The 20,732-nt window shown below is 44.0% G+C and overlaps 1 protein-coding gene across 1 annotated transcript; it reads right to left on the bottom strand.

The window, feature by feature from the left end:
• Window positions 1-1,303: 1,303 nt before the first annotated feature.
• LOC147429610 (uncharacterized) lies at window positions 1,304-20,387 on the bottom strand. Its single transcript, XM_086495875.1, has 4 exons — window positions 20,127-20,387; window positions 2,393-2,494; window positions 2,149-2,326; window positions 1,304-1,800 (listed from the first exon to the last, which is right to left on the bottom strand). The coding sequence occupies exons 1-4, from the start codon at window positions 20,289-20,291 to the stop codon at window positions 1,625-1,627; spliced, it is 621 nt and encodes a 206-aa protein (XP_086352001.1). The 5' UTR covers window positions 20,292-20,387; the 3' UTR covers window positions 1,304-1,624.
• Between the last annotated feature and the right edge of the window lie 345 nt (window positions 20,388-20,732).

The following is a 20,732-nucleotide window of genomic DNA, read 5'->3' as shown; positions in this document are numbered from 1 at the left end:
CTGCCCTATGTGTAGTTGATCTTCAATCCTACGACTTTGTGCGGTTGAAGTTGAAACCAAATAAAATTTTTCATACAGTCTTGGCTCTTTCTATTGAGCCATAGCTTACTTGAAGGGTGGCCTTGGACAAGGGACCACCATCTTGTCAAAAGTCATTTAGAGTCTTGTTTTTCCACTTTGGTTGCATACATTGCTTTCTCAAGCCCCATTGCATGATGAGCAAAGGTGAAAAGAGATTTTTCGATGCTGAAAATTGTTCCCATTGTGTGGGCTTTGATGGGTATTGAATCTCTCATCAATTGGGCGTCCAAGCTCCTTTGTACTTTATAAGTAGATGGGCACCATATTAAAAGGTACCTTTAAATATGGTGCCACCATGTGGCAGCATGTCAAGATCCCACATGCGAGGGAATGATTTGATGGAAGTGGAGTGTATTGATCTTCCCTTGCTCCCAATAATTTGTAGAGAGAGATGGAGAGAGAGGTGGAGTGCTCCATTGTGTCCATGTGTTTTGGGGAGTCACCCTTCCTTCACCCTAGCCAGAATTTTGACTCTCCCTCTCTACACTCCTGCAGGTGGTGTTACGGGTCTGTGGTCTTGGGAATTGATACGATGCTTTCATAAGATTTTGAGATGAATATGAGCGAGACATCTGGGATGCCATGCCGGCAAAGTCTGATGAGCCATTGGTAGCCATGTGATGATCCTAAAGAACGGGAAAGGTCAAGGGTCAAGTAGAAAGGTCTCTTGGCTTGTGGGTGGAGAGGAGTAGCTATTATGAAACCTATAAAGAAGCATTATGAATTTGTAGCCATGTGTTGCCATATGATGATGTTAAAGGCATACAAAAGGTCAAAGGTCAAGTGTTAAGTTGCACATAAATTGTACATATATTATGCCTTTATTCATTATATACACGTATTCTACGCATATATTCGTATAAATTCTATATGGTTCGATGGAAATATATTTTGATCGAAATATAATATCAAATATATATATACACGTGGAGGCACAAGCGACAATTCGTTCGAACTGTCAGACCTGCTATGAAGCTCATCAAGAAGCTTTGTGATCTCTATCAAAGCTAGCTTGAATCTCTCTCTCTCTCTCTCTCTCTCTCTCTCTCACACGCACACACACACACACACCATGAGTGCTTCTCTCCCTAGTCCTTATCCCAATATCATTTATTTTTGTGCAGAAGAAAAAAAAGAGAGGACAAATACCAAAAGAGCTCTTGGAGGCATATATGTCATGTCTCAAGAGGGGTAACAAGAAAGAGGTTTGAGAGCTGAAAAACCTTTAAAAAACATAGTTTAGTGTTAAAAGCATCAAGTACAATGAATTGACTTCCGAGCACTTGTCTTCAGCTACCATCATTTTTTTGTAGAATTTTAAAAAGAAACAAAGCCTCTTTGAGAGCACCATGGTAACTTGAGGGTAATTTTTGGGCAAATCAATGTAACTAGATAACCCTCCTTGTTCATTAGACATTACAAGTTTCAAATGGAATAGACAAACCTCTTTATTTACTTCATCTCTCCTCCAAAGTTCTTTGAGGTGCTTGAGAAAATTGTGTTGTCCAAGAGGTTCTCATGTGCAAGGTTTTTTTTTTAAAATCTAGCCTTGGTATATCTCTGGATTATACAGTGAGAGATGCTTAGTTTGGTAATTTGTGAAGAACGTATATTGATAGACAAGGTGAGGTATACAAGGCTCAAAAACTTGCGGTCGGACGTTCAAAAGATGATTTAGAAGCTCTGCATTCTCTTTAACAGTACTTAGAATGATTTTTCCTGCAAAGCATTAAGGCCACATGTGATGAATAGAATTGTAATACTTTGTAAATTTCTCACATATAACCAATTACTAATGCACCTATACACTCTTCCTTATGATATTTTCAGCACAAAATTCCTAGTGCTAGAGAGGGCAAGTTCCATGCAACAATGCTCTCTCTCTCTCTCTCTCTCTCTCTCTCTCTCTCTCTCTCTCTCTCTCTCTCTCACACACACACACACACACACACACACACACACAGAACACACACACACACAGCATGCAGTGCATTATGTCCCTAAGCTAAATGCACATATGACACACACACATACAAATCCTTTCTTTATTAAATGTTCAGCACCAACCTCCGCGTGCCAAGAGAAGAAGAGTGGCCTCAGCATATTTACACCAAACTTCTGATGTGATAAACGGAGGATCAATCAAAACAAGATCAAAGGCGTGCCACATATGCTCTGGTATGTTCAATGGGGAATTGAAATCCCATTTAATAAAGTTTGCATGTTTCTTCCACTGTGTGTCAATCTGTCCAAATGGAAAATTAGTGTGCTTGGGCTATTCTAAACAACTAACTAAGTTAAGTTTGCTTACATCAAAAATGTAGCTGCTCTTTTTCAAATGATGATCATTGAGAGAGAAGTACAGGCTCGGTGTAGAAAGGAACGCTGCTTTCTTTGCGTTGTCCTCTATCTCCTGGGCTTTATAAGAAAATCACTGTACACAAGACATTAGCAAGAGACATACACAGCTGGAATGGAATATAGGACAAAAGCATTGTGCAAGCACATTGTCCTCAAACCGATGGACATAGGACAGTGCACTTACATTGATTGTGCTTCATACAAAGGGGGATGGTGTTGGAACAGGGAGAATTAAGAATAACGTTAAAGGATTTGATGCTAAAAGGTTTCAGCCGTATCCTTGAACTTTATCCTTCAATTCTCCATCTTCCAACATATGGGTGCATAAGGAAGCTAAATAAAAGCTCACCTTTTCGCCAGGGAGGCAATCAGTGTCACGTGACACATCCCAACCCTATGTATCCGTGGACAAGCTACACCAGAGCAGGGTTCAGTCAATTCAATCAAGTCTAGATTAGCAGTGATCTGGCACTTTTGTGAGTCTATTCGTAGACCGTGCATGCCCAATCACTTAGCATAGATGCATATCCTCCGGTTGCACACAGCATGATCATCGGAATTCCCATCAGAATCCATTAGCATCAGTTAGAGGAATTTTCCAGTTCATTTAACCTATTTTCCTATTTATTGGTATTTTCACTTATTATTTTTAAGTGACTTTCCAACAAAAGTAGGTAGGGCAATTTTGTTAAGTTAATATATAAGCAAACCCAAGTTAGCACTTTCTGGCAGAAGAGGCAGCAGGAGCTTCCCGCTCAACAGACAACTTCTCAGCAGGACCCCCCCTCATGACCCCCCATCGCCATACCTCCCATCACCTTGGCGTTTTTCATAGAGCATCCTCACCCTGAAGTTCTCCCCCACTTCTGGCGACAGTTCCAGCAGCAGATCAGCCCAAAGGCATAGCGTTTTTGAACTCTTGTAGATCAGCCCCATCCTCGGAGTTTTCCCGCGACTGAATCACCTCAGCTTTAGCGTTTTTGACAATCAGCATCAGCCCAAAACCCTAGCGTTTTTAAAATCTCAGATCCTCAGCACATCAGCGTTTTGCTCAGCATTAGGACCCCTCTTTCCCATCATTTTTTCAGCCAACCATCAACGCTCCAAGACCTGTAACTGCAGAGGGTTTTCAGCCCTTGAAAAGACCAGAAAAGCCTCAGCATTGTAGCGTTTTTCTCACCTTGAAGACCTCAGCATGACAGTGCTTTCAACAGGTATGAACAAGCATGAAAACGCAGCCTGACAGGTATATAACCTCAGCGTTTTTGCCTTCAGCTTGATCCCCGACTACTCCACCATTTCAGCCATGAAAACAGCCATAGACCAGTCAATTTCAGCCACCAAGACAACCCCGAACTCAACCTAGAAGATCACAAATTTCAGCCTTAGTCGTCGTCATCACCGTCGTCGTCGTCGTCGGCATAGTCCCATTGCATCAGTCCATTGCATTCGCATTGTACACCTTTGTGCAATCAAAGTAGACCACTCTCGCCGACGAGAGTGGGGCCTTCAGAGGACGGTTTTACAACCTCTCGGGTGTCGTATCTCTTCTCTCTCCTTCTCTCAGTCTCATTCACTTGCACGCACAATATCCACTCACTTTGTTCGTGACCACAACACTCTACAAGACGGAAGCTCTCTCTTTCCCTAAAGAACAAAAAGGAACCTTGAGCAATAAGGATCACTAATCTTGAGAAAAAACAACATTCATTCCATTGCACCTAACATTGGTATCAGAGTTTTGGAAGTGTTCTGCATTACTCAAGGGAAGAACCACAAGAACGACAAGAATTTTTTTTGCTTGTTGCGATCGCACGAACCCAAGTTTACTTGGGCGTGGCGATTCCTAATCGTGTTTTGTTGAAGAGTGACAAGAATCCCAAGAAAGAAGGGCTTGTCCAGCCTCCCCTTGTGTCTCTTTTCACTCATTGAGAGCGGACCGTGCACTTAGCGGCCGGCCAATCGACGTGAGGTGGGAAAAAGCAACCTTGGTGTGAGCACAAGGCTGCCAAGGGGTGCGCCCGCATAAAAGGGTAGAACTCGGGTGAAGAGAAGATCCTTCTCCAACGCGATTTGCAAGCGAAAGAAAACCTCAAGAACCCCAAGAACCCAAGACCCTCAAGACTCACGAACCTCAAGAACCCAAGATTCTCACGAATCAAGGACCTCAAGACCATCAAGAACCCAAGTTCCTCGCGAGCTTAAGACCCCAAGATCATAGTGCATGGTCGTCACCCGAAGCGGAATGGATACTTCGCATACAGGTGATGAGCATGAGAGAGGCGGCGAAGACTTTTCTCCACCAGGAGACTTTTCGACCCTCCCCCTTCGCCTTCTACGCCACGAGTTGCACTCACTCCTATGGAGATGATGGTCAAGTCGATGTTGGACATGATGGCACAACAACAAGAAACGAATCGACTTGCATTGGCACAACTCGCAAGCAAAGCAGAAGCACAAGAAGCCAAGGACCGCGAGCGCGATGAAAGAAACGCCACACTTGCCGCAAAACAAGAAGAAAATCGCCTTGCTCCGGAACGTGAGCGCATTGCTCTTGCCGCAAAACAAGAAGAACATCGACTTGCTTTCGAACACGAGCGCGATGAACGAGAGCCTCAAAGGGAGTTTCGTCATCGAGAGTTTATTTCCCACATCCTAGCCTCGAAGACCGAACCACCCAAAGATTGTGGGAGTTCATCAAGTGGCGCAAGCCACGACGCGGATTCCAACCATCCAGTCACAGAAAAGTTGATTTTCAGTAAGTATGACGGTAAGATGGATGCTATAGTTATTCATTCTTGGTTGCATAGATTTAATGCTTATTTTGCGACAACTAAGAAGACAAGCAATAGCAAAGTTTTGACGACAGCTATGTACCTTGCCGGTGATGCCATTAATTGGTACCACGCATGGCAAGAGGCAGAGCTAGCCGCGCACCTAGAGGCAGCCAACAATTTCACGCCTCTCTTTTAGTTGGGCTGATTTCAAAGACAAGCTCAAGACGCGGTTTATGCCACCTCAGTACCTCGCACGATTGAAAGACGATCGGCGCGCTCTCAAGCAAAATGGTATGCCGGTTATGTCCTTTTCTAATCGTGTTTTGCAGCTAGGTACCCAACTACACATGTCGGATGATGAGCGCAAAGAGGCTTTTCTCTTTGGATTGGACGAGTATATCAAGTACGATGTCGAGGTAATCGATCCAATCGATCTCAACAAGGCGGTAGCGATTGCTCTCGCACAAGAGATGAAGCACAACAAGGGAAAGCCTAAGGAGAACAAGACTTCCACAAGTACCTCGTAGACTTCTCAGAACCCTTAGAACGGTAAGAACGGTAAGAATGGCAAGAATGATAACTCTTCTAACCAATCTACCAACAATATCTCATCAAAGAATTCTTCCAATGAATCTAAGGGTAAGGCTAACACAACTGCTAAACCTAAGCTTACTCGAGATGAAAAGGTAGCACAAGGAATTGTAGGAGGATACATCACGTCGGAAGAACAAAGCACTTATTTTAAAGAAGGTCGTTGTTTTCATTGTCACATTAAGGGTGACATAAAAAGAATATGTCCTAAGCTTGAATCGAATGAATCTAAAGAACCCACAGCACCCACTACATCTGTCAATGCAATGAATGATAACACGATTGTGCCCAAAGTTTCTCAAGACCCTCCCATTGATGATTCTCTCATTAAATGTTATGGTCGTACGTCGGGGCACCGTTTTGTCATATTGTTTGACCCAGGTAGTATGCATGATGTGATCAAATCCTCTCTTGTTGAGAAAGCCCGCCTCGAAGTTAGTCCGAGATCTCCTATCGAGGTCTCTGGCTTTCGTCCTGGTATGGACGCTCTCATTACCGAGGAATGCCTTCATGTGTTATTTGCAATTAAACAGACTGCCTTCACTAGAAGATTTGTTGTTTCTCCTCTCTCAGGATGTGATATGATTTTGGGCATTCGATGGTTTCGTGATAATGACGCTCTCATGGATTTTCTAACTAACACTATAACTCTCAATGCCAAAAGTGATTTTCCTATTCTCATTCATGGAGAGGACATTGCTCATTCTCCATCTCTCATTGCTAATATGCAGGACAAGATTGACAGGATTCAGGAGAAGGAGACTCTCTCAGTCTCTTTTTCTCCACAGTATGACACACAGGATTTGCATGATGATTTGATTGACAATGACAAGCATGATGAATTGCATGAACAAGATGTGATGATGATTTGATTGACAATGACAAGCATGATGAATTGCATGAACAAGATGTGATTGTTCACAATGATGATGTGTTAGTCGATGCTTTTTCTAGCGAAGCTAACCTCGTTGTAGAATCGATCAATCACCAAGAATCGATCTTGGTTTTCGAGTCGAGGTCCACAGATCCCCCACAAGAAGATTCGATAGACCCCAAAGAAGCGATCTTGGCTCTCGAGCCTTGGTCCAAAGAACCCTCACAAGAAGTATTATGTGTTCGCATGATTGATACGCACGCATTGTTCGAGTGTTCCATTCGTGACGGTTTCCTGTATTTTAGTCAGCATCGTTATGTGATCCCTTTTCCTAGGCATGACATATTGCATGTTGAGCATGTTTCTCTCATGGATGAGCACGAATGTATGGGGATTGTTCATAAAAAGCCGAAAAGTTTGTATGTAAGGAAGTCACATTCCATGTCTCTTCCTTAGCATGACACAATTTCTGAAAGAGCATATGATAGTATGAGCACCAAGCATGGGCATTTCCATTGTGATTTGCCACAATTGATTGATTTCGATCAAATAGAAAAGATTCAATCGCATTGTTTGCATCTTTGATGAACGGTTTGTCACTCCGTATCTATGTTCATCTACGTTGTATACACAATCTTTAGAGAAGACAATATTTTTTTCCTTCACTTTACATGGAATGGCTATGTTCATGGTTTTGTGTTGGAGATGGTTTCAGGAATTTTCAGCCATGGAGATTCTTGAAGAAGAAAGAAGCAGGACTCTAGACGAAGTTGAAGCATCAAAGAAGCCACAGAAGACTTTGTGTCGCTTTCGGCGCGGCCCAGAGAAGCAAGCGTTGCAGACCTTTATGAAGTTCAAGTACCGCACGACCCACACATCAGAGTGGGCCGGCGAAGAGTCCCTTCCAAGATTCTGGATGTTGTTGGCGATCTCCCTCGACGCCATACAGTTCGGTACCAGTACCTCACTTTGAAAAGGAGAGGATGTCACGTGACACATCCCAACCCTATGTGTTCGTGGACAAGCTACACCAGAGCAGGGTTCAGTCAGTTCAGTCAAGTCTAGATTAGCAATGATCTGGCACTTTTGTGAGTCTATTCGTAGACCGTGCATGCCCAGTCACTTAGCATAGATGCATATCCTCCGGTTGCACACAGCATGATCATCGGAATTCCCATCAGAATCCATTAGCATCAGTTAGGGGACTTTTCCAGTTCATTTAGCCTATTTTCCTATTTATTCGTATTTTCACTTATTATTTTTAAGTGACTTTCCAACAAAAGTAGGTAGGGCAATTTTGTTAAGTTAATATATAAGCAAACTCAAGTTAGCACTTTCTGGCAGAAGAGGCAGCAGGAGCTTCCCGCTCAACAGGCAACTTCTCAGCAGGACCCCCCCGATGACCCCCCATCGCCATACCTCCCATCACCTTGGCGTTTTTCATAGAGCATCCTCGCCCTGAAGTTTTCCCCACTTCTGGCGACAGTTCTAACAGCAGATCAACCCAAAGGCATAGCGTTTTTGAACTCTTGTAGATCAGCCCCATCCTTGGAGTTTTCCCGCGACAGAATCACCTCAGCTTTAGCGTTTTTGACAATCAGCATCAGCCCAAAACCCTAGCGTTTTTGGAATCTCAGATCTGTTGGAATTAGGGTTGCAGAGAAACACACAGCTTGGAGAAGACGAAGGAAGCTCGAGGCACACAATAGAGAGTGTGTTACTTAGTGTGCAATGGAAAGATAGATAGCCCTAGAGTGATGGGTGTATATGCAATGCTCGGTGGAAAAAACCTCCTAAAGAGGGAAAAAATGCCCCGGCGGTCCTAGTGTGTTCACACACATCACTACCACATGTATATGGTAACAAATCCCCCCTCGAGTGATGCGGTGAACGAGAGCTGGCACATGAGTAAAGGGAAGTGCCATGCCCTGAGGACAGGATCAGTCCACAAAGGGGAGTAAGCCCAAAGCTTTGCGGAAAGCTTCAAGCTTCGCACGAGACAATGCCTTTGTGAAAAGATCTGCAAGGTTGTCCTGTGTTGGCACATAAGCCAAGTTGATCTCTCCTGCTGAGAGCCTCTCCCTGACATAGTGGTAATGCACCTCAATGTGCTTTGTGCGAGCATGAAAAACTGGGTTCCTCGCAACTGCCAATGCGCTCTGACTGTCAGTGTAGATAGTGTTGGCAGTGTCCTGTCCAACACCCAAATCAGCCATAAGGCGTCTGAGCCATACACACTCAACCGTAGCTGTGAAGACTGCCCTGTACTCAGCCTCACAACTCGAAGTGGCCACAGTAGGTTGCTTCTTGCTCAACCATGATATACATGAACTGCCAAGCATGAAACAAAAACCACTTGTGGACACTCGCGTGTCAAAACAACCAGCCCAATCTGAGTCCGAAAAAGCATGTAAGTCTGGCGGCAATGATCCCCCCTTGGGATAAAACAAGCCAAGATGTAAAGTGCCACTAAGGTAGCGGAAAATCCTCTTGACAGCCTGCCAATGCTTAGACCCTGGGCTATGCATAAATCTGCTGACCTGTGAGACTGCAAACTGAATATCCGCCATCGTGTTGCATACATAAATGAGGCAGCCAACAGCAGTTTGGTAAAGAGTGACATCAGCAGGATCACCAACATCATGTAGACTCAACTTCAAACCTGTTTCCATGGGAGTGGCAATAGGTTTGCAATCCTCAAGTCCAAACTTACATAGCAATGTCTCTATGTAACTTTTCTAACACAAGGCAATACCACCATCACACTGGTTAAACTGTATACCCAAATAATGATGCAACAACCCCAAATCTTTCATCTTGAAAGTAGCATTCAAATCAGCCTTAAATTCAGCAATATGTCTCTCATTTGGTCCAATGATCAGCAAATCATCAACATAAAGAACCACGATGAGAAGTACATCACCCTCACGCTTTACATACAATGTGCTTTCTGTTGGACTGTTACGAAAGCCTTGTTTGACCAAATGAGTGTCAGCTTTCTCATACCAAGCACGAGGAGATTGCTTAAACCTATACAAAGCCTTGTTACATTTGCACACTTTGTCCTCTTGTCCTTTTATGACAAAACCGCGAGGCTGCGTTACATAAACTTCCTCAAATATGTCACCGTTCAAGAAAGCAGTAAATATGTTTGATTGATGTACATCCCAACCAAAATGAGCTGCCAATGCACATAGAAAACGCACAGTAGTCATACGACAAGTGGGAGCAAAAGTCTCTTCATAATCTATGCCTTTTTGCTGTGCATAACCCTTTGCAACAAGTCGAGCCTTATGGGATCGATCTCACCATCCGGCTTGCGTTTCAACTTGTAAACCCACTTCGTACCAATGGCCTTTTTGCCAGGAGGCAAATCACATAAAGTCCATGTGTCATTTTCTATAAGTGCATCATATTTTGATTGCATGGCAGCCATCCAATTTTCTAAATTTTGTGCTTCATCAAAAGACACAGGCTCCTCAACATCATGTAAGCTAGACACAGCCAACGCATAACAATCTGATGCATAAGATGCATGGCGAGAGCCTGAACGAGTACGACTAGACAAAGGTGCATCCAATTTACTATCACGCAAAGTGTGCACCAACCATTTTGGCATACCTCTAGCCTGCTCATTTTCAGCCCTTTCCTCATCAAGTACATCATGTACATCTGCATCGGTAATAGGCTGATCTAAAACATTTTCAGAAACCCCCATAGGCTGTACATTTGCCTCATTGGAACTTACATTCGTATTTCCACCACTGAAAAGAGGCAACAAAGTGTCATAAATGTCCTGTGAGCTTACATTACTGTCTCTAGTACATGACAGCAAGGGCTGAACAGAATCTTCCACAAACACTACATCCCGAGAAACCAGAATACGTTTTGTTTGCGGATGATACAACCTGTAACCTTTGCTTTCAACACTATAACCAACAAAAATACATTTGACAGCCTTATCATCCAATTTTCTGCGCTGCACTTGTCGCACCAAAGCATATGCCAAACAGCCAAAAACACCCATGTGCACAATAGAAGGCTTTCTATCATGCCATGCTTCATATGGAGTAATAGACTGCAAAGGTTTCGTAGGACACCTGTTAAGTACATAAGTGGCACACATGATGGCCTCAAGCCAAAAAGAATGTGGCAAAGCTTGACTTTTGACCATACATAGTGCCATTTCCGTAAGTGACCTATTTTTCCTCTCAGCAACACCATTTTGCTGAGGTGTATAAGGCACTATACATTGGTGTTTTATCCCACGACTAGCCAGAAATGCATTAAATTCATGAGACATATACTCCCACCCTCGATCGGAACGGAGGGTGCCCATAGTACATTTCGAGACATTTTCAGCCATAGCCAGAAATTGTTTGAAGCACATAAAAACTTCGGACTTCGCTTTAAGCGGAAATACCCATGCATGCCTGGAGTAATCATCAATGAAAGTCACGAAGTACAAGTAATTGCCCAAGGACGGAGTTTACATGGACCCACAAACATCACTATGCACAAGCTGCAACCTGCATGTGGCCCGAACTGAACCATCCTTTGGAAATTTAGAACACTGCATCTTACCCAAAATACAGCCTTCACAAACATGTTTTACAGGTGCTTCAAGAGGCGGCAAAGAAGCAACCATATCAGATTTCTGCAAACGCAGCAAACTGGCAAAATTCAGATGACCAAAACGTGCATGCCAAAGTTTTGCATTGAAATAGCCCTTGAATCTGCAACAGCATTTGCAAAATTTTGTCCACACTTGTCATACAAAGTGAGCTTATACAGCCCACGGCACAAAAGGCCAGATACAACAATTTCATCACCAAAACTGAGATCATGAACTGTACATCTGTCATCCACAAATTTGACTACAAGTCCAAGTCTAGCAAGTGCGGATACAGACAAGAGATTCTTCTTGATCCCAGGTACATAAAGTGCATCAACAAGTGTGAAGGAACTACCATTAGCAGCAGTGAGCACAATCTTTCCAACTCCCTGAACTGGATAAGAGACGTTGTTGGCACAAGTGACTGAATTCCCATGAGGGACAGACTCGAGAGAGGTAAACAATTCACGATGTGAGGTAATGTGCTTTGTAGCACCACTGTCGAAATACCACATGTGAATCTGCAGCAACTGACAAGCATGCATCATGGACAGCAGGATTGTAAGTGCACTCTGCACTAAAAGCCCATTCTGCATCAACATCAGCAACACAGTCTCCTTTCACAGAAGACTCAACAATGGCTGCATTTGTAGTGGAACCAGCATTTGCAGTGGAACCACCCTCTTTCTTCTTAGCCTCTTTGGCCTTCAACTTAGGACACGACTTGATCAAGTGATCATTGGCTTTACAATAATGGCAACGCATCTTCTTTTTGCCCTTATCACCAGAATTGCAAGACGAAGTGCTGCCAGCAGAAGCATTAGGAACAGAATTTTTGCCACTCGCAGTAGAACCATAAGAAGTGGCTGCATTGTTGTTACCACCCTTTCTTTGAGAAGCAATAAAAGCTTCTTCAACTGCACGCTACCTAGTCCTGTTTTTTCTAGAGAGTGACTCTTGCAACAGCAATGTGCATAATGCATCAAACTTCACAACTTCAGGATTTCCTTGGGTCATCAGTCTCCAAGTACTAGCAAAAGTCTGGTAGGAATCTGGTAAGGCATCAAGAACAGTCTGCACAAGGGAACTGTCTGAAATGACTTCACCTGCAGAAATAAGCTGCTCATTGATATCCTTGACACTAGCAAGGAAAGTGTCCATATCATCTTCCTCATGCATAATCTTTGACTCCAGCTCTTTACATAGCAAAGCAATTTTAGCCTCATTGCGGCTTTGCATAAAGACCTGCTAGAATATCCCAAGCCTATTTTGCAGATTTTGTTGAACGGATGTGAGGAACAATGGTGCGCTTCACAGGCAACGCAATCAATGCATGAGCCTACGCATCCTTAACATCCCAACGAGCTTGTTCTGCCGTAGGCAAAACAACTCTAACAGCTGCAATCCTTGCAGCAAGACCTGCAACATCCTCAACATCACCTACATCCTCAGAACCAGGACGTACATCAATGCCCTGCACAATGTTCCAGACACCTTTTGACACAAGAACATGTTGCATCATATAAGCCCACATAGGGTAGTTGTCCTCATCCAACCTGTCCTCAGCAGCAAACATCTTGAACACATCTGTGTTGTTGTTGTCAGCCATGGTAAATGCTGCACCTGATGTGAAAACTACCCGAAAATAGGAGAAATGGAGCGGGAACAACCTGTGCTATATAGCACAAACCGTAGAAGACTATAAGGCACCTGTTATGCAGAAAACGGCATTGACAGAAATTCTGCACAAAATGACGCAATAGCCTGTGCAGTACTGCTTGTAGTGGAAACGGAGGCCGAAATGAGCCCAAATCAAAATTCTGAGCAGACCAAGCTCTTCGAGTACTCCCAAAAATTTTGTCGACCTGCGAACGCTCGCCAAAGCTCACTGAAATCGGAGAAAGTGAGCAGGCGTGTGCTGGAGCAGCTGGCGACTAAGCCCGGGAGGACGTGACCTGCTCTGATACTAATTGTTGGAATTAGGGTTGCAAAGAAACACACACAGCTTGGGGAAGACGAAGGAAGCTCAAGGCACACAATAGAGAGTGTGTTACTTAGTGTGCAATGGAAAGATAGATAGCCCTAGAGAGATGGGCGTATATACAATGCTCGGGGGAAAAAACCTCCTGAAGAGGGAAAAAATGCCCCGGCGGTCCTAGTGTGTTCACACACATCACTACCACATGTATATGGTAACAAGATCCTCAACACATCAGCGTTTTGCTCAGCTTTAGGACCCCTCTTTCCCATCGTTTTTTCAGTCAACCATCAACGCTCCAAGACCTGCAACTGCAGAGGGTTTTCAGCCCTTGAAAAGACCAGAAAAGCCTCAGCATTGCAGCGTTTTTCTCAGCTTGAAGACCTCAGCATGATAGCGCTTTCAGTAGGTATGAACAAGCATGAAAACGCAGCCTGACAGGTATATAACCTCAGCGTTATTGCCATCAGCTTGATCCCCGACTTGATCCCCGACTACTCCACCATTTTGGGCCATGAAAACAGCCATAGAACAGTCAATTTCAGCCACCAAGACAACCCCAAACTCAGCCTAGAAGATCACAGATTTCAGCCTTAGTCGTCGTCATCACCGTCGTCTTCGGCATAGTCCCATTGCATCAGTCCATTGCATTCGCATTGTACACCTTTGTGCAATCAAAGTAGAACACTCTCGCCGACGAGAGTGGGGCCTTCGGAGGAGGGTTTTACAACCTCTCGGGTGTCGTATCTCTTCTCTCTCCTTCTCTCAGTCTCATTCACTTGCACGCACAATATCCACTCACTTTGTTCGTGACCACAACACTCTACAAGACGGAAAGCTCTCTTTCCGTAAAGAACTAAAAGGAACCTTGAGCAATAAGGATCACTAATCTTGAGAAAAAACAACATTCATTCACTCTACAAGACGGAAAGCTCTCTCTTTCCCTAAAGAACTAAAAGGAAGCTTGAGCAATAAGGATCACTAATCTTGAGAAAAAACAACATTCATTCCGCTGCACCTAACATTGGTATCAGAGTATTGGAAGTGTTCTTCATTACTCAAGGGAAGAACCACAAGAACGACAAGAATTTTTTTTGCTTGTTGCGATCGCACGAACCCAAGTTTACTTGGGCATGGCGATTCCTAATCGTGTTTTGTTGAAGAGTGACAGGAATCCCAAGAAAGAAGGGCTTGTCCAGCCTCCCCTTGTGTCTCTTTTCACTCATTGAGAGCGGACCGTGCACTTAGCGGCCGGCCAATCGACGTGAGGTGGGAAAAAGCAACCTTGGTGTGAGCACAAGGCCGCCAAGGAGTTCTCCAACGCGATTTGCAAGCGAAAGAAAACCTCAAGAACCCCAAGAACCCAAGACCCTCAAGACTCACGAACCTCAAGAACCCAAGATTCTCACGAATCAAGGACCTCAAGAACCTCAAGACCCTCAAGAACTCAAGTTCCTCGCGAGCTTAAGACCCCAAGATCATAGTGCATGGTCGTCACCCGAAGCAGAATGGATACTTCGCATACAGGTGATGAGCATGAGAGAGGCGGCGAAGATTTTTCCCCACAAGGAGACTTTTCGACCCTCCCCCTTCGCCATCTACGCCACGAGTTGCACTCACTCCTATGGAGATGATGGTCAAGTCAATGTTGGACATGATGGCACAACAACAAGAAACGAATCGAGTTGCATTGGCACAACTCGCAAGCAAAGCAGAAGCACAAGAAGCCAAGGACCGCGAGCGCGATGAAAGAAACGACACACTTGCCGCAAAACAAGAAGAAAATCACCTTGCTCCGGAACGTGAGCGCATTGCTCTTGCCGCAAAACAAGAAGAACATCGACTTGCTTTCGAACGCGAGCGCGATGAACGAGAGGCTCAAATGGAGATTCGTCATCCAGAGTTTATTTCCCACATCCTAGCCTCGAAGACCGAACAACCCAAAGATCGTGAGAGTTCGTCAAGTGACGCAAGCCACGACGCGGATTCCAACCATCCCGTCACAGAAAAGTTGATTTTCAGTAAGTATGACGGTAAGATGGATGCTATAGTTATTCATTCTTGGTTGCATCAATTTAATGCTTATTTTGCGACAACTAAGAAGACAAGCAATAGAAAAGTTTTGACGGCAGCTATGCACCTTGCCGGTGATGCCATTAATTGGTACCACGCATGGTAAGAGGCACAGCTAGCCGCGCACCTAGAGACAGCCGACAATTTCACGCCCCTCTCTTTTAGTTGGGCTGATTTCCAAGACAAGCTCAAGGCGCGGTTTATGCCACCTCAGTACCTCGCACGATTGAAGGACGATTGGCGCGCTCTCAAGCAAAATGGTATGCCGGTTATCTCCTTTTCTAATCGTGTTTTGCAGCTAGGTACCCAACTACGCATGTCGGATGATGAGCGCAAAGAGGCTTTTCTCTTTGGATTGGACGAGTATATCAAGTACGATGTCGAGATGATCGATCCAATCGATCTCAACAAGGCGGTAGCGATTGCTATCGCACAGGAGATGAAGCACAACAAGGGAAAGCCTAAGGAGAACAAGACTTCCACAAGTACCTCGCAGACTTCTCAAAACCCTTAGAACGGTAAGAACGGTAAAAATGATAACTCTTCTAACCAATCTACCAACAATATCTCATCAAAGAATTCTTCCAATGAATCTAAGGGTAAGGCTAACACAACTGCTAAACCTAAGCTTACTCGAGATGAAAAGGTAGCACAAGGAATTGTAGGAGGATACATCACGTCGGAAGAACAAAGCACTTATTCTAAAGAAGGTCGTTGTTTTCATTGTCACATTAAGGGTCACATAGAAACAACATGTCCTAAGCTTGACTCGAATGAATCTAAAGAACCCACAGCACCCACTACATCTGTCAATGCAATGAATGATAACACGATTGTGCCCAAAGTTTCTCAAGAACCTCCCATTGATGATTCTCTCATTAAATGTTATGGTCGTACGTCGGGGCACCGTTTTGTCATATTGTTTGACCCAGGTAGTATGCATGATGTGATCAATTCCTCTCTTGTTTAGAGAGCCCGCCTCGAAGTTAGTCCGAGATCTCCTATCGAGGTCTCTGGCTTTCGTCCCGGTATGGACGCTCTCATTACCGAGGAATGCCTTCATGTGTTATTTGCAATTGAACAGACTGCCTTCACTAGAAGATTTGTTGTTTCTCCTCACTCAGGATGTGATATGATTTTGGGCATTCGATGGTTTCGTGATAATGACGCTCTCATGGATTTTCTAACTAACACTATAACTCTCAATGCAAAAAGTGATTCTTCTATTCTCATTCATGGAGAGGACATTGCTCATTCTCCATCTCTCATTGCTAATATGCAGGACAAAACTGACAGGATTCAGGAGAAGGAGACTCTCTCAGTCTCTTTTTCTCCACAACATGACACACACGATTTGCATGATGATGAGAAGCATGATGATTTGATTGACAATGACAAGCATGATGAATTGCATGAACAAGATGTGATTGTTCACAATGATGATGTGTTAGTCGATGCTTTTTCTAGCTAAGCTAACCTCGTTGTAAATTCGATCAATCACCAAGAATCGATGTTGGCTTTCGAGTCGAGGTGCACAGATCCCCCACGAGAAGATTCGAAAGATCCCGAAGAAGCGATCTTGGCTCTCGAGCCTTGGTCCAAAGAACCCTCACAGGAAGTATTATGTGTTCGCATGATTGATACGCACGCATTGTTCGAGTGTTTCATTCGTGACGGTTTCCTGTATTTTAGTCAGCATCGTTATGTGATCCCTTTTTCTAGGCATGACATATTGCACATTGAGCACGTTTCTCTCATGGATGAGCACGAATGTATGGGGATTGTTCATAAAAAGCCGAAAAGTTTGTATGTAAGGAAGTCACATTCCATGTCTCTTCCTTGGCATGACACAGTTTCTAAAAGAGCATATGATAGTATGAGCACCAAGCATGGGCATTTCCATTGTGATTTGCCACAGTTGATTGATTTCGATCAAATAGAAAAGATTCAATCGCATTGTTTGCATGTGTTTGATGAACGGTTTGTCACTCCGTATCTATGTTCATCTACGTTGCATACACAGTCTTTAGAGAAGACAATATTTTTTTCCTTCACTTTACATGGAATGGCTATGTTCATGGTTTTGTGTTGGAGATGGTTTCAAGAATTTTCAGCCATGGAGATTCTTGAAGAAGAAAGAAGCATGACTCTAGACGAAGTTGAAGCATCAAAGAAGCCACAGAAGACTTTGTGTCGCTTTCGACGCGGCCCAGAGAAGCAAGCGTTGCAGACCTTTATGGAGTTCAAGTACCGCACGACCCACACATCAGAGTGGGCCGACGAAGAGTCTCTTCCAAGATTCCGGATGTTGTTGGCGATCTCCCTCGACGCCATACAGTTCGGTACCAGTACCTCACTTTGAAAAGGAGAGGATGTCACGTGACACATCCCAACCCTATGTGTCCGTGGACAAGCTACACCACAGCAGGGTTCAATCAGTTCAGTCAAGTCTAGATTAGCAGTGATCTGGCACTTTTGTGAGTCTATTCGTAAACCGTGCATGCCCAGTCACTTAGCATAGATGCATATCCTCCGGTTACACACGGCATGATCATCAGAATGCCCATCAGAATCCATTAGCATCAGTTAGTGGACTTTTCCAGTTCATTTAGCTTATTTTCCTATTTATTGGTATTTTCACTTATTATTTTTGAGTGACTTTCCAACAAAAGTAGATAGGGCAATTTATTTAAGTTAATATATAAGCAAACCCAAGTTAGAACTTTCTGGCAGAAGAGGCGGTAGGAGCTTCCCGCTCAACGGGCAACTTCTCAGCAGGACCCCCCTCATGACCCCCCATCGCCATACCTCCCATCACCTTGGCGTTTTTCATAGAGCATCCTCCCCTGAAGTTCTCCCCCACTTTTGGCGACAGTTCCGACAGGCAGATCAGCCCCTTGTTTTTGAATTCTTGTAGATCAGCCCCATCGTCAGAGTTTTCCCGCGACAGAATCACCTCAGCTTTAGCGTTTTTGACAATCAGCATGAGCCCAAAACCCTAGCGTTTTTGGAATCTCAGATCCTTAGCACATTAGCGTTTTGCTCAGCTTTAGGACCCCTCTTTCCCAGCGTTTTTTCAGCCAACCATCAACGCTCCAAGACCTGCAATTGCAGAGGGTTTTCAGCCCTTGAAAAGACCAAAAAAGCCTCAGCATTGTAGCGTTTTTCTCAGCTTGAAGACCTCAGCATGACAGCGTTTTTCAGCAGGTATGAATAAGCATGAAAACACAGTCTAACAAGTATATAACCTCAGCATTTTTGCCATCAGTTTAATCCCCGACTACTCCACCATCTCATCCATGAAAACAGCCATAAAACAGTCAATTTCAGCCACCAAGACAACCCCAAACTCAGCCTAGAAGATCACAGATTTCAACCTTAGTCGTCGTCATCACCGTCGTCGTCATCGGCATAGTCCCATTGCATCAGTCCATTGCATTCGCATTGTACACCTTTGTGCAATCAAAGTAGACCACTCTTGCCGACGAGAGTGGGGCCTTCGGAGGACGGTTTTACAACCTCTCGGGTGTCGTATCTCTTCTCTCTCCTTCTCTTAGTCTCATTCACTTGCACGCACAATATCCACTCACTTTGTTCGTGACCACAACACTCTACAAGACGGAAAGCTCTCTCTTTCCCTAAAGAACTTAAAGGAACCTTGAGCAATAAGTATCACTAATCTTGAGAAAAAACAACATTCATTCCGCTGCACCTAACAATCAGAGCTCATCAAAGTAGTTAGGTGTGTTAGGTACGATACAATACACGTATTGTTCGTCACCCGCAGATAAGGCACATAAGGTATGCAATGCATTTCAAAAAATGCAAAGGGATCAAGGAAAAGGGCTTACATTCCTTACCGCTGACCCAAATTGATACATACAGCCAAAGGACTAGAGTCCACAAGATCACCCATAATTGACAATAGCCCACAATATTGAGCCCAAGGGTACTATACCCTACAGAAAAGCCAGTTCACTCCAAGAAACCAAAGTGGCCTGTCTAGGTACCAACTAAACATAACCAGGGTTCAGGAAAGTCTTTTTTCCAAAGCGATTGGGTTTCAATTTTCCTCGTTGTAGAGATGTAAACCCAAAATACTAGTAGAAAGTTTCAAATTTTCATTCTTTCATGTATATTTTACTGGTTGTCTTCCCTTTACCATGGTTTGCAACCCGCTAATCTCAAGTATGAATGGGCTCAAGGCTAAGCTGAGGCAAACATGACACCTAATCTGATGCAAATGAGCAATGACATGCAATAAAAATAAAAATGTATTGCCCACTCTTTGCAGACACGAGTCCTTGTCTTCTGATTAACTTAAAAGCCCAGAGAGGTTAACATGATATGCATACCAAAATGCTAAATACATCTATATAACCATGAATGCCCCATGAAGCAGCATGTGATCAATCACAAAGAAAACAAGCAACATATAAGCATGACTAAAAACATTTCCATGAATGGAAGTAGAATTTGGAAACCCATGCACACAACTTGCATCCATGTGTGTGTGTGTGTGTGTGTGTGTGTGTGTGTGTGTGTGTGTGTGCACGTGCGCGCATGCCATTGCCTTTCTTTCTACATGACACTGCACATGGCAGCAACTCAAAGAGAAAGACAGTGAGAATCACTGCGCCCATGCCTACACGCAGTGCACATGTGCATGTGAAGCCTACAAGCTCACTTACACAGACATGCAAGATCAAGTCCTACAGATTCCCAATTCAGTACCGTAACTAAGCAGCAGATAATTAAGACAAAAGGCTGGGATACCTTGACGAGGACGGAGATGGTGTTGGAAGAGTACCAGTACTGGTTAAGGTCAGGGTTCTCTAGTGTGTGAAGAAGGAAGGGGTTGGACTGCTTCAGTCTCTTCGTCTTCTGGGTGATGGTGCTGATGCTATCATCAGCATCGTAAGGAGTCATGTCCAGCGCCATATCAAGATCCGATTCTGCTCATCAGAAATCCTGTTGTATCTTCGTCCTCGTCGCGTATGAAGCTCTACTCCTGCAGAAATATTGCCTTCTTATGTTCAAAACCGTTTGCCGTCAACTATTTTAAAGCTATCCAGTAGGTGATACCAGCTGAAATAAAATAAAAAAATGACCTCATTAAGTTTAAACAAAAAAGGGAAGGGTGAGATTATGAGGGTTAATTAGAAGGAAATGGGCTCGTTTCCGAAAGTGGATTCTCTATTTCTACTCACATGTGGGCAGTCATGCGATATCTTTCTCTCCACACGACGTCTGTAAGGCTCATCCTCTTTCCCCCTCTCTCTTCACACGATGTCTGCAGGGCGAAGATTTGATGAGGGTATGGGTTTGGGTGGGATGGAAAGAGGGACAGGGGGGGGGAGCAGGGCTTAAAGTGTGTGTGTG

This window comes from Adiantum capillus-veneris, chromosome 22 (genome assembly GCF_014529385.1).
Source record: "Adiantum capillus-veneris isolate H3 chromosome 22, ASM1452938v2, whole genome shotgun sequence".
Lineage (NCBI taxonomy): Eukaryota > Viridiplantae > Streptophyta > Polypodiopsida > Polypodiales > Pteridaceae > Adiantum > Adiantum capillus-veneris.
The sequence above is the reverse complement of the archived record's forward strand: the minus strand, read 5'-3'. Positions and strand labels throughout refer to the sequence as shown.

Excerpts from the sequence above, each read along its gene's own strand:
- LOC147429610 (XM_086495875.1), bottom strand. The coding sequence starts at position 20,291 with ATGGCGCTGGACATGACTCCTTACGATGCTGATGATAGCATCAGCACC. Across the intron at positions 2,495-20,126 it reads CCATCTCCGTCCTCGTCAAG|GAGATAGAGGACAACGCAAA; the intron begins GTATCCCAGCCT and ends TATAAAGCCCAG. Across the intron at positions 2,327-2,392 it reads AGAGCAGCTACATTTTTGAT|ATTGACACACAGTGGAAGAA; the intron begins GTAAGCAAACTT and ends CCATTTGGACAG.